The following is a 16,954-nucleotide window of genomic DNA, read 5'->3' as shown; positions in this document are numbered from 1 at the left end:
TTAAGATTTCAGCTTTAACGTTCAAAAAGATAGTATTACCTAAATGGCTACTCATTGTTCAAATCTGTATTTTAAGTGAGTGTAATAGTACTTTAGATATATTTGATAAATATGCCTGCCCAACAGAGACGTCTCTTTACATTAAAACAGCGTGACATTTATCCCTTGTTCTACATCTGCAGATTCATGTACAATCCGTACCTCAATCCTGTTTAATACTTTTTCATATCCTTTCAATTCCAAACACTTATAATGGTACTGCTTTGTCTGCATATATATCAAAGTAGATAAGAGTTTGATCACTCATGAAAGAATGGGTGAGCAATGAGGGGAAAATAAGTTGGAAAAGGCAAACAAGCTTCTGACTTTCAGCAGAAAATGCAATGTACACATTAAAGCCTGGGTTTATGCCATGCAGGAAAAAGAACGCCCCAAACCCAAGAGGTTATATTGTGTAATTCTGAGCAAAGATGTTCTGAAAAATACCAAAATAATTAATAAGCTTAAGACCGAGCCCTTGAACTTAAACACCAGTGGATTTTTTCCAATGGGGACAAAGAAGTGGCATCTCAACAAAAAAAAAACTACTTAGAATAAACAGCACATGGAGGCAAATTAAAAAGCTTCGTATTTTCTGCCCAATCGCATTGCCAGATGCCCATCACAAATAAAACAATGTGATCACTGAATAATGCCATTAATAATACAAATCTGTCTTGCATGATTATTGTAACTGCAGAGAAAATTAATGATATTCTTTGGCAAATGATAGAAAAGTTGAACTACTGACCAGTGAGAGAATGTCACGGGGGTACCCCCTTAATATAAGAAACTTAAATGTGGCGGGATTTCTTCAGTGCATCTAACAGAGGTGTGTGGAGACTGCAACTAGAGGAGAGACTTATTGGACCTGGTTTTGGAAAGTGAGCTAGGCCAGGTGACAGACCTGATAGTAGGTGAATACTTTCAGTGAACATTTTGGAAATAGTAAGCATACCCCATTTAAGGTAGTTATGAATAGGGGGGATAAAAGTAAGACTTTGCAAGAAAGTACTAAATTGGGGGAGCGAAAATTATGAAGGTAAAATTTGAGTATAAGAGTAAGGTAATCATGTTGTAGCTATATAAAACTTTAGTCAGATTTCAGTTTGGGTATTGCAGGCAGTTCTGCTCTGTTGTGTTGAGGGTGCAGAATAGGTTTACCAGGATGCTCTCTGGATTAAAGGGGATGAGCTAGAACAGGGGTCGGCAACCTTTATCACTGAAAGAGCCATTTGGACCCATTTCCCACAGAAAAGAAAACACTGGGAGCCGCAAAACCCGTTTGACATTTAAAATGAAATAATACTGCATACAACGTTTTTTTTGCCTTTATGCTATGTATAAACAAACTATAATGTGTTGCATTTATGAAATCGATGAACTCCTGCAGAGAAAACGAAATTACATTTCTGCATGCAACAAAAACATTTTGAACTCTGAAAAAAAGACGTTGGGTTGAAGGTTACCCCATAGTTAGCCTACCTTGGATCGAAAAATTAAAAGAAATCGCGCACTGGCGGGTGTCAGGCATTGGTAGTGGTGACGTATATTAATAGCGATTAAAAAACACGTTGTAGCGGTGTGCTACACGCAGCGCTAAAATAACGACACGGAGTCGGTAAACTGCAGTCAAAGATAACTTTATTCGAACTAAACAGCCTTGCTTTTAAGCCTCCCTCAACCCGCCCCCCCATGGGCGCGGATGCTCCAAAAGACACGTACTCACAAACCCCTAACAGCTATCTCCCTTAGCCGGAACGCTGGCTAATTGTGAGCCGGTTCGGATGTGCCAGGAAATGGGTCGCCACAACGTTTTATTTAGATTGTACAAGATCACCATAATCTTCAAATTTAGAATTACATTTCAGAAACTAACAAACTAACATTAAATACATTTTAATTAAATACTCATCGTTTATTTTCCAAAGTCACAGGGAGCCGCAGCACAGAGATGAAACAGTCGCATGCGGCTCCGGAGCCGCGGGTTGCCAACCCCTGAGCTAGAAGGATGGGAAAACTTGGGCTGGTCGCCCTACAGCATTAGAGACTGAGGGGACACCTGATAAAGGTTTCTAAAATTATGAAAGGCATGGATAGCATAGACAGACAGGATTTTTCCCCAATGTGGAAATGTCAAACATTAAAGGACATGCTTTTATGCTGAGAAGGGATGTTTAAAGGCGACATGAAGGTCAAGTTATTTTTTAACATACAAAGTAACACATACCAGGAATACGATACCAGATGTAATAGTAGAAGCCAGTAGTTTGTTTGAGTCTAAAACACTTAGATATACACATTAACATGAAGGGAACAGGTAGATAGATAATACACAGGAGAAGGGTACTTAGCATAAAATAGCATTAAGATCGATGCATCATCATGGGCTTCAGTGCTTCACTGTTCTATGTTCTATGACTCATTCATATGATTTCCTTAATCCTATAACAATGAATACTGGAGCTTAAATTAGATATTCAAACAGGACAGTATTTTGGTTTTCATTACAACTGGCTGCCTAGAAACCTAGAAATTTAAAGGAAGTAATCCAGGTATTATTCCAAGGTAGAAAACTCACGATGAATGAAAATGGGGGAAAAAAAACTCACAGAACAAAGCTTAACTGAATTTGAATGTGTTGACTGAATGCTTGATTGAAGGTATGTCAAAATCAAGTAAATATGTTTAATACAATTCTCATACAACTCCAACAGCACAGAAATCACCATTCCACTTCAAAATGTCAAAAACCAATTTTTTCTTATAAGTACAAGGTCAACAGTGATGACTTCCACTTTAAGCTGCACTTGTTCCATCTGCATGGGAGATGGTGACTTGCTTTTATACAGGATTATCCAACCATTAAAGCTCAAAGATCTACTCCTCAGTGCAATACCTACAAACCAAGGGCATTTTCCAGTTATTGGAGGAAATAAGCTAAATATCTATAAGTGATTGATACATAGTGCTGGGGGAGGGAATGGTCTTATAAAGTAGATGAAGCACCTTAAAGACAAGAAGTAGAAAATAGAATAACTAATATTCATTGCCTAATCCATAGAAATACTCAAAAACAAAACATCCACGGACAGAGGAACATTTGAGTCAATCACTGAACACTGAGCTGAAACATTAACCATTTCTCTGATCACAAATGCTGTTTGATCTGCTGAGCATTTCTAGCACTTGTTTTTTTTTTAATTCAGATTTCCAGCACATGTAGTTTTTTGCTTTAACCTTGGAACTACTGAAAGAGTCTCAAATAAAGTCAGACTCCTTCCTTAGCTGCTTTCAGTATCTTTTTTTGACGTTCAGTCGTTATCAGTACCTTACTTTACATTTGATGCTGGGCATATAGCTAATGTGATATATCTAAGCCTTTTGTGGTCTTACCTGTGACTGGTTAATAGCTGCATGATTGCCATGGAAAGGAGATTGCCTCTCTTTATCTCTGTGGTGCCGACTACTCTGTTTGCTGCGTTGAAGTTGTTGACGTAACTTTGCAATCTGAAAAAGAAAAAGTCAGCGATATTGAACAAGAATTAGGTGCTAGAGTTTTAAAAATATTGGAACAATTGAAGGGACACACAAGCAATAATGCAGAATCTCCTAAGAAATGAACCAAACAGAATTTAATCTATTTACAGTCTTTGTTAGAGTAATAATAAAGAATTAGTTTGATGACCATTATGCTTTATATCTTAGGCCATAAATATGTTGTTAATACCCACTGCAGCCAAGTCCATATCAATTTGTCTGCAAACCACAAATCAACTGAACACCTGGTTTTGTGGAAACACAGAGAACACAAGAGTGACTTTGATCCAGACTCTACCCCATTTCAGCTAGGGCAGTCCCCTATTTAACTCGACCCTCTTAGTTAGCCTTTCTTCGGATCTCATTAATGGAAATCCTATCCTTGTCACCAGATTCTGTCGTGGAAACACTAACTAACAACACTCAGAGTGACTTTGAGCTTGGTTTTAAGAATTTATTAACATGATATCATGGAGAGTCTGCAGCAGTCTCCACCACCACCAAACTCTGAATTCTAGGTTATATAGAGCTCATATTTATACAGCAAGACAAACAACTTCACATAACTTTGTTTGGCATCCCACGGTCAGTACATGATCAATTGCTTAAAAGACATGTCAATTATTCTCTCAGCGTGAGAATAACAGTCCTCTTTGTTCCCTGTTATTTACCCCCAGATGCATCCTCCCTCCTGGTTCCAGGGCCTAGTATCTTATTAATTGGAGTTTCCGGTACTGTGCTTATCATCCAAGGTTTTTCTCACCACACATCAGCAGTCTTAAGCCCAGCTGTTCCAGAACGGTGAAGTTCAACAACATCAGACACTAGTTTTAACCATTTCTACCAGACCTGGACAGTGAAGATGCATATATATTATCAACTATACCTCTGCATTCAATACTACCATCCTCTCAGAACTCATCGATTAGCTCCAAGGCCTAGGCCTCAGTACCTCCTTGTGTGAATGGATTCTTGAGTTACTCACTTGTAGACCCCAGCCAGTTTGGATTGGCAGCAACATTTCCACAATTACCATCAGCACTGGTGCACCACAACACTGGGTGCTTAGTCCCTTGCTCCACACTTTATAAGAATGTAAGGCTAAATACAGGTCCAATGCCATATTTAAGTTGCTGACGACACCACTGTTGTGGGCCAAATAAAGGTGGTGACCAATCAACATATAGGAGAGAGATTGAAAATCCGGCTGAATGGTGTGACAATAACCTCTCACTCAGTCCGCAAACCCAAAGAGCTGATTATTGACTACAGGAGGAGGAAACCAGCATGTAACTGCCTTTACAAAGAAGGCACAGCAGCGCCTCTACCTTATTAGAAGCTTGTGAAGATTCAGCATGTCATCTAAAACTCTGACGAACTTCTACAGATACACAATGGAGAGTATAGTGACTGGTTGCATCACAGGAACACCAATAATCTGAGCGGAAAAAACAAAAAAGAAGTCTACCACAGGTAAAGCCCTCCCCAACCACTGAGCTCATTTAAAAGGAGTGCTGTCACAGAAAAGCTACATTTATCAAGGATGCCCACCATCCAGGCCATAATCTCGTCTCATTGCTGCCATCAGGAAGGAGGTACAGGAGCCTCAGTCCCATACTATCAGGTTCAGAAACAGTCACTTCCCCTCAATCAGGCTCCTGAAGCAGAGGTGAAAACTTCACTCACCTCAACACTGAATTGATTCCACAACATATGGACTCACTTTAAAGGACTCTATGCACAGGTTTTCAATTATTTAGTTCTTATTATTTTATTTTTGTATTTGCAGTTTATTGTCTTTTGCACTTTAGTTGCTGGTCCATCTCTGATGTGTGAAATTTTTCATTGATTCTGTTGTGCTTCTTTCAATTCAGTGTGAATGCCCACAAGTCAATGAATCTCATGGTAATATATACTGACATCTGGATTTTGATTAAAAGTTCACTTCGAACTGTTTTGAGAAAGAAAGTGAATTCAAATCTCTTTAATTTCAATTTTTCCCCCACTAGAATTTATTCCAAAAATGTAGTTACCATAGTCATTTCAGTACCTGCCTCCCAATTCACTTCACTGACAGTTCATGTGAACCTTGGGAACACTGCTAGCTTATTTGATTGTGGACTGTGTTGCAACAGACTAATCTGATCTTACCTGGTACAAACCCAATTATGCCCTTCCCCAATTCTTCACTATTTTCCCCCAACTCCGCCAACAGGTTTTATTTTAAATTTAATTTTAGGGTCTTACTTCACCAAGGTCAGCTAACAACAAAAGCCATGATGTAAAAGGTCAGTTATATAGTTATACTTCAAATAGGAACTTCAAACAATAAGTTTGATCAGAGTAAAATAGCTAGAATATTTGAGGCATCTTCCATTTAGTCACATAACTAGTTTAAAACTGAACAATATCCTTTGGATTGTAGCGATGTGCTACACACAGCACTGAAATAACAACACGCAGTCAGTAAGTCGTTTCAAGACTAGTTTATTCAAACTTCGCAGTGCTGGCATTTAATCCCTAGCGCCCACCCTCTCCGGGCGGAAATGACATCAGAGGTGCATTTCCAAAGTCTCTCCCCGCCCGCTGGCTATTTGTGAGCCGGTTCGCCTGCGCAGAAAGTGGGGGTTGCCACACAACTCACCCCCCCCAGAACCAGCGATACACCCCCCAATGTCCACAGTCTGGATCAGCCTCTGTTTGGGAGGTCTGCCTCTGTGCCACGGTGCCTGAACCTCGACCGGCTGCGCCAAGTCCACACGGGCTGGTTTGAGTTGGTCCACCGTGAAAACCTCCTCTTTCCCCCCCAATGTCCAGAATGCACATGGACCCATTGTTGTTGATCACCTTGAATGGCCCCCCGTACGGCCGCTGTAGCGGTGCCCAGTGTCCGCCCCTTCGTACAAACACAAACTTACAGTTCTGCAGGTCTTTGGGTACATGGGTCGGGGTCCGTCCGTGCTGTGAAGTCGGTACGGGGGCCAGGTTGCTGAGCCTTTTGCGTAGTCTGTCCAGGACTGCTGCGGGTTCTTCCTCTTGCCCCTTTGGGGCTGGTATGAACTCTCCCGGGATGGCCAGGGGTGCGCCGTACACCAAGTCGGCCAACGAGGCGTGCAGATCCTCTTTGGGCGCTGTGCGAATTCCAAGCAGGACCCAGGGAAGCTCGTCCACCCAGTTAGGTCCTCTCAGGCGGGCCATGAGAGCTGACTTCAAGTGACGGTGGAAACGCTCCACTAGTCCGTTCAACTGTGGGTGGTAGGCAGTAGTGTGGTGTAGCTGTGTTCCCAGCAGGCTGGCCACAGACGACCACAGGCTGGAGGTGAACTGGTCACCTCTGTCAGAAGTAATGTGGGCCGGTACCCCGAAACGTGCTACCCAGGTTGCAGTCAGTGCTCGGGCGCAGGAATCAGCAGATGTGTCGGTGAGCGGGACCGCCTCTGACCACCTTGTGAACCGGTCTACCATAGTTAGGAGGTACCGCGCTCCTCGAGACACTGGTGGGGGCCCATGATATCCACATGAATGTGGTCAAACCTCCAATAGGTGGGTTCAAACTGCTGCGGCGGGGCTTTAGTGTGCTGCTGCACCTTGGCTGTTTGGCACTGGGCTTAAGTTCTGGCCCATTCACTGACCTGCTTGCGAAGTCTGTACCATGCGAACTTACTGGAGACCAGCCGGACGGTTGTCTTGATAGATGGGTGCGCTGGTCTGGAGAGTGCATCTGCCACGACGTTGTCCTTTCCCGAGACATGCTGGATGTCTGTCGTGTACTCGGAGATATAGAACAGATGTCACTGTTGGCGAGCCGACCAGGGATTGGTCACCCTCGTGAACGCAAAGGTCAACGGTTTGTGGTCCGTGAACACGGTGAACGACCTGCCTTCTAAGTACCACCTGAAATGCCAGATTGCCAGATATAGTGCCAACAGCCCCCGGTCGAAAGCACTGTACTTGAGTTTGGGTGGTCATAGGTGGTTGCTAAAGAACACCAGGGGTTGCCAGCACCCCTCGATGAGCTGCTCCAGCACCCTACCATCTGCTGTGTCGGATGTGTCCACCGTGAGGGCAGTCGGAACGTCCGTTCTGGGGTGCACCAGCATCGCAGCATCTGCCAAGACTTCCTTGGCTTTAATGAAAGCGGCCGCGACCCCCTCGTCCCAAGTAATGTCCTTGCCTTTACCCAACATCAGGGTGTACAAAGGGCACATGATACGGGCTGCTGAGGGGAGGAAACTGTGGTAGAAGTTCACCATACCAATGAACTCCTGCAGGCCTTTGACCATGTTGGGCCGGGCAAAGTGGCGGATCGCGTCTACCTTGGCGGGCAGAGGTGTTGTCCCATCTTTAGTAATCCTGTGGCCCAGGAGGTCGATGGTATCGAGACCGAACTGGCATTTGGCCGGGTTGATCATGAGGCCAAAATCACGCAGGCGGGAGTAGGGCTGGCAGAGGTGGGACAACAGATGCTCCTGGCGACTACTGCTGGCTATAAGGATGTTGTCCAAATAGATGAACGCAAAGTCCAGGTCGTGTCCCACCACATCCATTAGCAGTTGGAACATCTGTGCGGCATTCTTCAGGCCTAACTGGGTGATGAGTGCCGTTTTGGGGATGTCTTCAGGGTGCACCGGGATTTGATGGTATCCCCGGACGAGGTCTACTTTGGAAAAGATTCTTGCTGCAAAGTCCTGTATGTGCGGCACAGGGTAGCGGTCTGGAGTTGTAGCGGTAGACGCCGCATGGTCTCCAACCTCCGGCTGCTTTGGGCACCATGTGCAGGGGGGAGGCCCAAGGACTGTCGGATCTCTGTACGACCCACATTTCCTCCATCTTCTTGAAGTCCTCCTTCGCCAGGCCAAGCTTTTCCGGGGGGAGCCTTCATGCGCGGGCGTGGAGGGTTGGTCCCTGGGTCATGATGTGGTGCTGTACCCCGTGTCTGGGCATGGCTGCCGTGAACTGCGGTGCCTGAATCGATGGAAAGTCCACCAGGATTCTGGTAAATTCGTTGTCCGACAACCTGATGGAGTCCAGGTGTGGGGCCAGCAACTTGGCTTCACCCAGGGAGAATGTCTGGAAAGTCTCAGCATGTACCAGTCTTTTCCCTTGCAAGTTGACCAGCAGGCTGTGAGCTCGCAAGAAGTCTGCCCCCAGGAGTGGTTGGGCCACCGCTGCCAGTGTGAAGTCCCACGTGAACCAGTTGGCGCCGAACTGCAGCTGCACTGTGTGGGTATTGTAGGTCCATATCGTGCTGCTGTTTGCTGCCCTCAGGGTGGGTCCTGGCTTCCTGTTGCGGGTGTCGTACCCCGTTGGGGGCAAGATGCTGATTTCCGCTCCGGTGTCGACCAAGAAGCAGCATCCCGACTGTTTGTCCCGGACATACAACAGGCTGTACTGGTGGCCAGCCACCATAGTCATTAGCGGTACTTACCCTGGACCTGGCCCTTGCAGGGCAGGCGACAATGGCGGGCCTTTGTGCCCCACCGCTGGTGGTAGAAACACCACTGTTCACTGACCTCCTCACTCCTGACTCTGTGTTGTGTGCGCCCCCCCCCCCCCCCTTGCCGGGCCTGGTCTGGTCCGCTGTTAGGTGCGTGGCCTGGTAATCTGATTGACGGACGCCATGCTCTCCCTCTTGGCTTTCCACAGGCCGCCACCTTCAAGGGGTCGCTGAAATCTGCGTTGGCCAGCAGCAGATGTGTGTTCTCGGGCAGTTGCTCTAGGAATGCTTGCTCGAACATGAGGCAGGGCTTGTGTCCGTCAGCCAGGGCCAGCATCTCATTCATCAATGCTGATGGCAGTCTGTCTCCCAAACTGTCCAGGTGAAGCAGGCGGGCACCCTGCTCACGCAGTGAGAGGCCAAAGGTCCCAATGAGCAGCTCTTTGAATGCTTCATATTTGCCTTCTTCCAGAGGCAACTGTATGAAATCCTCAACCTGGGTGGCCATCTCCTGGTCAAGGGTGCTCATCACGTGGTAGTAACGCGTGAAATCAGAGGATATCTGCCGAATCTGGAACTGGGCTTCTGCTTGGCTAAACCACACGTGGTCGCAGCGTCCAGAAAGTCGGCAGTTTTAGCGAAACTGCATGAACAGATGAAGAGTCGGTCATCTTTGGTCCAAATCCCGTTTGGACTGTCGGGGTCACCAATGTAGTGATGTGCTACACACAGCGCTGAAATAACAACACGCTTAAGTCGTTTATTTAATTTAAACTAAGTCGTTTCGAGACTAGTTTATTCAAACTTCGTGGCGCTGGCATTTAATCCCTAGCGCCCGCCCTCTCTGGGCGGAAATGACGTCAGAGGTGCATTACCAAAGTCTCTCCCCGCGCGCTGGCTATTTGTGAGCCGGTTTGCTTGCGCAGAAAGTGGGTCGCCATAGGATACCCATTTCCCTAAGTTCTGGCACCTCTGTGCTAGTACCTTCTATCTTCATTTGCTTTCTCTTCCCTGGTGAATAATGGTTCCTATGAGATCACCTCTGATGTAGCCTCAAGCATGTATGACCATTGTACTTGACATGGACACTGCCAGTCTGTGGTTGCCCATCGCATGGTTGTGATCAGTTGATGCATTTACTGAGCAATATCATAATCAGAATCAGGTTTAATATCACTGGAATATGTACTGAAATGTGTTGCCTTTGTGGCAGCAGTACAATGCAATAAACAATAATAATAGAGAAAATTACCATGAGTTACTGTATATATATATATATATATGTAGATGTGTCCCCCGCTTTACGAATGCTTGTTTTACACCGCTTCGTTTTTACAAAAGACCTACATTAGTAACCTGTTTTCGCATTACAAAGAGGATTTTCGCTTTTACGAAAATTTTTCCCATCTAAATTAATGGTTCTTCGCTTTATGCCATTTCGGCTTAAGAAAGATTTCATAGGAATGCTTTACCTTTTGTAAAGGAGGGGACACCTGTACATTAAATAAGCAGCACAAAAATAAAAATTTATCTGAGGTGGTGTTCGTGGGTTCAATGTCTATTCAGATATAAGATGGCAGAGGGGAAGAAGTTGTTTCTGATTCATTAACTGTGTACCTTCAGGCTCCCGTACCTCCTTCCGGATCGTAGCAATGAGAACAGAGCCTGTCCTGGATCTAAAGCAGGCATAATCTCAATGGCCCTCCACTCAACTCTCCACCAGCAATACCTACGCCTGTTATATTCCTAGTTACCTATTACAGTTCAGTTTTCAACACAGTCATTCCCTCAGTACCAATCAACAAGCTTCCAAACCTGGGCCTCTGCAACTGGATCCTAAACTTCTTGTTGGGAAGATCAGTCAGTGCAGATCAGTAATAACATCTCTTCCTCACTGACAATCAACACAGGCAACCCCCAAGGATGCATGCTGAACCCACTGCTCTACTCTCTACTGGAGAACACACACACCGGTCCGCAGTGAAGGGTAAGCAGTTTTATATGCCTGATGATCTATCCTGGGTCCAACAGAAAGAAGGTATGACTTCTTTCATTAGAAATTTGAGAAGATTCAGAATGTCACCAAAGACTCTTGCAAATTTCTACAGAAGAATATTTCAACGGTTCAATTTAATATCAGAGAATATTTACAGCATACAACTTGAAATTCTTGCTCTTCGCAGACATTCACAAAAACAGGAGAACCCCAAAGAATAAATGACAGTAAAACGTTAGAACCCCAAAGCCCCATCTCTCCTCCTCCCATGCACAAACAACAGCAAAACATCAACCCTCCCACTCCCCAATTATTTCAGCAGGTTGCATCCCAGCCTGGTATGAAGCCTCCAATACAGGGGATCACATGAAGCTACAAAGGGTTGTAGACTCAGCCAGCTCCATCACAAGCACTCTCCCCACTAATAGGACACGTTCAAGAAGTGGTGCCTCAAGAAAGTGGCATCTATCATTAAAGATCCTCACCACCTCGGTAAGAGGTGGTGATTTCTTTAAACTCACCCGGCAGAAGGCAAAGGCAAGCCACTGCTGTAACTTGTTGAGTACATGATTTCCCAATATGCCAGAGCGGCGTGGAGGGAAATTGTCCGCCAACTGGAAATTCCAGATGCGACCTGAGGACGACCATTTTGGTCATGCCCTCTCTGTCACTGGGGTGAAAGTAAACCAGGCATTCCCAACCTTTTTTATGCCATGGACCCCTACCATTAATCGAGGGGTCCGTGGACCACAAGTTGGGAATTCCTGACGTAAAGGAACTTGAAGCCCCACACTCAACTTTTTAAGAACAGCTCATTCTTTTCTGCCATTATATTTCTGAACTATGAACACATGAACATTACCTCATTATTTGTCTTTTGCACTATTTATGTATGTTGTAACTTATAGTACTTATATGGCCTGCACTGGACTGTTGCCACAAAGCACATTTCATGACATCGGTCAATGATATACACACCTGAACTGAAAATTTTGATCAGGAATAGATTCAAAAACATGGATGGGCACAGAGCCCACCCGAACATAATCATGTCCCAATGCTCGCTTTTGTTGTGTATTTAATATTTCAGTTGTAAATATATTGTTTGATTAAGCATTTTTGTTTACATAGTTCATTACAGGCTACATGTAATATTATGTGAATGGCATACGTCATTAATCCATTACGTCATTTATGGAGCACCTCACTTAAAGTAAAAACTAAACCAAGACACGCATCTCCCAGTTCCATATTTTTCTTTCAATTAGCTTTATGTTTTGGAGTTATAAAACAAAACACCTTGATTCTGAAACTGAAGGTGCAGCCAGGAAGCCAGAATAAGGCAATCTCATACAATCTACATCTAAATGCAAGAGAAAATGGAAAACTAAATGCTAAGTGTTGCCATGAGCCGGTTAACAAAAAGGCCAAAGGTCTTTTGTTTTATATTTAATGTTTAATTAAAATGGAAGGTATTTAACTGGAAGCTACTACACCAGGGGTGGGCAAACTTTTTGACTTCTGGGCCACAAAGGGTTCTAAAATTTGACAGGGGGGCCGGACCAGGAGCAGATGGACGGAGTGTTTTGGTAATACACCTCATAAGAGAAAATAAAATATCATGAGATATGTAGAAAACATGTGCTTTAATTTCAATTGAAAATGAACAAATGCATTACAACAAAATATCTGTCTTTGAAGTCCCATGGTATTTAGCTATTTATTGAAATGACTTTTAAAACACTGAAAATTAAATGAATAAAATACAGCTTTTTTTAATAGTAACAGTTATTATTTTAAAGCACTGAAAATTCTGTTATCCTTCAAGATATTATCATCATCACTCTCCTCCTGACTGTCTTTATTTCAAAAACGGTAGGAGATGCAGGTCTACTTGTCCTGCTCCTTCTTATTCAATTGTCCCCTGAGCCAAAACTCAACAACGACCAGCACAAGGACAGAACAGTGAGAGCGCGCCAGTATGCGGAGCGCGTTATTTGATCTGGAGCGCATATTTTATTTTGAGAACGTACGTGCACCTGTGCACTACTCATGTCCATCACTTAACAGGAATGACATGTAACATGTAAGGCTTATTGAAAAAAATATTTTCAAATGCATTTTTTACATAACACAAGGAAGAAACTTATTTTTAATTTCAGTGGGAACAGTGTTGTTGGTCTCCCATTTTAGCCAGCGCATCAAAGTCTGGATTTAGTTTTGTTGTGGCGATTCTCAGGATGGATCTGAGGTGTTGGTCAGTTAACTTGGATCTGTGGCTGGCTTTGTTGATGTTCATGACGCTGAACGCCTGTTCACACAAATAGGTCGAGCCGAACAAAGAGAAAAGCGCAAATGTGGAGTAATACGCTGCACCTCAACAAAGGTCAATGTATATAGATTGCATCATCTATTGGGAAAACGCCAGAATTGCAGGGAAAAAACGTTAACAAGGTTTATTAATATAATTTCATCAAGTTCTGTGGGCCGGATTAAAAAGCTTAACGGGCCGTAGTTTGCCCATGCCTGTACTACACCAATGTTCCACAGTAGAGATGGGTCCTCCTCCAGAGAATAATCAATACGGTATTGTTCTGAATCCAAGCATCAAACAATCCATTAAGCACCAACAATATCGGAAACTTAACAGTTTGCCTTTAGTTATAAAATATTTATCTTACTGACTTCAATACGTCCCTAAAGGAATTTCATGGATAGAGTTAGGTTTCAATTCTTTATATTCCACCAGTGATATGTATAAAAGTAGGACAATATGGATCCTCCGGCAAAAACAGCTGACTGTAAGCAAGACAAATATTGCTCACTTTTCAACTCTTGATAACGATTAATTTGATATACTTCATTTGGAGTTTGAGAGTTGGTATATCATCAGTGGCTCTAGCAAATTTTTACAGATGTACTGTGGAGAGCATTCTAACTTGTTGCATCACCATCCGGTATGGAGGGGCTACTGCACAGAATTGAGAAAATTGGCAGAGGATATAAACTCCACTAGCTCCATCACGGGCACTAGCCTCCCCACATCTTTAAAGGAGATGCCTCAAAAAGGCAGCATCCATCATTAAGGACCCCATCACCCAGACGTATTTTCTTATTATTATTACTACCATCAGAGAGAGGGTACAGTAGTATGAGACACACTCAATATTTTAGGAACAGCTTCTTCCCCTTTACCATCAAATTTCTGAATGGACAATGATCCAACCCATGAACACTACCTCAATATTTTTGTTCTCTTTTTGCACAACTCATTTTGATATATTCTTACTGTAATTTACAGTTTTTTATATTGCACTATACCACTGCCACTAAACAACAAATTACATGACATATGCTGGAGGTACTAAATCTGATTCTGATTCAGTAAGCATGAGAAAACCTTTCCAATGATATTGGCAAACATTAGGAAAAATGTGTTGATCTCTGCCTGCATATAAAGCTAAATAATTCCATAACAGAGTCACAAATTTTGGGCAACACTATCAAAAGTCATGCTATACTTTTCCATTAAGCTCAAAGAAATGAAGATAACGCACTTCAATAAAGGTCAAATTTAAATCCCAATCCAAACAAAAGTAATTAGCATTTTATACTACACAGCTAATTTACAAAAGCTGTTTAAACCATCTACATAATCATTCTAGTCCAGAGTAAATAACCAAATAAAATGCCATGAACAAAATGATGTTTTGCTACTTGTTCTGAAACTTTCCTAATTGGAATGTCATTAACTCTGTCCATTTATGTAAACAAATCAAAACATCATTTTGTTCATGACTGTCCTGATGAATGGAGAAATAACTGAAATCAGACAGCTTTGATTCATGCAAACGACTGTGAAAATTCTCCACTTTTATACATCTTGAGATTCTCTATCAGAACCAAAACACAAGTTTCACAATCAATTCCACCAACTCACTGCTGTGACATTTCAGGATATACCATGCCTATAAAAAGTATTCACCCCCCTTTGGAAGCTTTCATGTTTTATTGTTTTACAACATTTAATCACAGTGGATTTATTTTGGCCTATTTGACGCTCATAATCAGAAAAGACTCTTTCATGTCAAAGTGAAAACAAATCTCTACAAAGTAATCTAAGTACAAATATAAAGTACAAAATAATTGATTGCATTAAGAATTCACCCGCCCCCTTTTAAAATAACACACCAAATCATCACTGGTTCAGCCAATTAGTTTTAGAAGTCACATAATTAATTAAATGGAAATCTGCTTTGAGACCTGTGTGCGGTCAAAGTATTTCAATTGACTGTATGTAGTAAAAATACACCTGTATCTGGAAGGTCCAACAGCTGGTGAAGTCAGTATCCTGGCAGAAACTACACCATGAAAACAAAAGAACACTCCAAGCAACTCCACAAAAAGGTTATTGAAAAGCACAAGCCAGGAGATGAATACAAGAAAATTTCCTAGTCACTGAATGTCCCTTGAGCAAACAGTCCTCAAAACTGAGTGACCGTGCAAGAAGGAAACAAGTGAGGGAAGTCACCAAGAGACTTATGACAACTCTGGAAGCGTTACAGCTTCAGTGGCTGAAATGGGAGACTGCACATATAACTGTTGTCTGGATGCTTTGCATTTGTAGCTTTATGGGAGAGTGGCAAAGAAAAAGTTACTGTTGGAAAAAAAACTCACATGAAATCTCAGCTAAAGTTTGTCAGAAGGCATGTGGGAGACTCTGAAGTCAGTTGGAAGAAGATTCAATGGTCTGATGAAACAGAAGTTGAGCTTTTTGGCCATCACACCAAATGCTATGGTTGGCATAAACCAAACAAAACACATCATCAAAAAGCTTATTAAACAACAAAGTTAATGTCCTGGAGTGCCCAAGTCAGAGTCCAGACCTCAATCCAATTGCAAAATTGTGGCTAGGACTTGAAAAGGACAGTTCACTTACAATTCCCATACATTCTGTCAGAGATTGAGCAGTTCTGTAAAGAATGGGGCAAATTAGTGTCCAGATGTGCAAAGCTGATACAGACCTATCCACACAGACTCGAGGCTGTAATTTCTGCCAAAGGTGCATTTACTAAATACTGATTTGAAGGGGGTGAATACTTACGCAATCAATTATTTTGTGTTTAGTAATTGTAATAAATGAAGACCAATTTGTAGAAATTTGTTTTCAAATTGAGAGTCTTTTCTGTTGATCAGTGTAAAAAAACAAATTAAATCCACTGTGATTCAATGTTGTAAAAAACTTCCAAGGGGGTGAATACTTTTTATAGGCTTGAAAAATCTTTACACTTAAAGAGTTGTTTTATACCAAAAGATTGTATTTAATTTATTTCTACAGAAAAATGCTGTAAACTTTGCTCACATCACTGCATGGCCAACAACCGAGTAATCACATTGTCAAGTTTGACAATAACACGATAGTAGTGAGATGGCCAACAGAGGGGAGGTGGAAGAACTTGAGGCGTGGTGCTAGACCAGGCATGGGCAAACTACGGCTCGTTAAACTTTTTAATCCGGCCCGCAGAACTTGATGAAATTATATTAATAAACCTTGTTAAAGTTTTTTCCCCGCAATTCTGGCGTTTTCCCAATAGATGACGCACTCTATATACATTTGGGGCGACCCATTTCCTGGCACATCCGAACCGGCTCACAATTAGCCAGCGTTCCGGCTAAGGGAGAGAGCCTGCGGGGATTTGCGAGCACAGAGCTTTGGAGCCTCTGCACCACGGGGGGCAGGTTGAGGGAGGCTTAAAAGTGAGGCTGGGGATTTCGAATAAAGTTTTTTTCTTCGACTGCAGTTACCGACTCCGTGTCGTAATTTTAGCGCTGCATGTAGCACACCGCTACACATTGACCTTTGTTGAGGTGCAGCGTATTACTCCACATTTGCGTTTTACTCTTTGTTCGGTTCGACCTATTTGTGTGAACAGGCGTTCAGC

The 16,954-nt window shown here is 42.9% G+C and overlaps 1 protein-coding gene across 3 annotated transcripts in view; it reads right to left on the bottom strand.

Moving 5' to 3' along the window:
• fam117bb (family with sequence similarity 117 member Bb) overlaps window positions 1-16,954 on the bottom strand; it is a 207,805-nt gene that overhangs the window by 97,660 nt on the left and 93,191 nt on the right. For all 3 annotated transcript variants that reach the window (XM_059967375.1, XM_059967376.1, XM_059967377.1), the window contains one exon: window positions 3,436-3,549. In XM_059967375.1, the coding sequence (XP_059823358.1) occupies window positions 3,436-3,549 (114 nt within the window). The remainder of the gene's footprint in view (window positions 1-3,435; window positions 3,550-16,954) is intronic.

The sequence above is a fragment of the Hypanus sabinus genome, chromosome 4 (assembly GCF_030144855.1).
Source record: "Hypanus sabinus isolate sHypSab1 chromosome 4, sHypSab1.hap1, whole genome shotgun sequence".
NCBI classification, from domain to species: Eukaryota; Metazoa; Chordata; class Chondrichthyes; order Myliobatiformes; family Dasyatidae; genus Hypanus; species Hypanus sabinus.
Note: the sequence above shows the minus strand (reverse complement) of the source record. Positions and strands in the feature narration are given on the sequence as shown.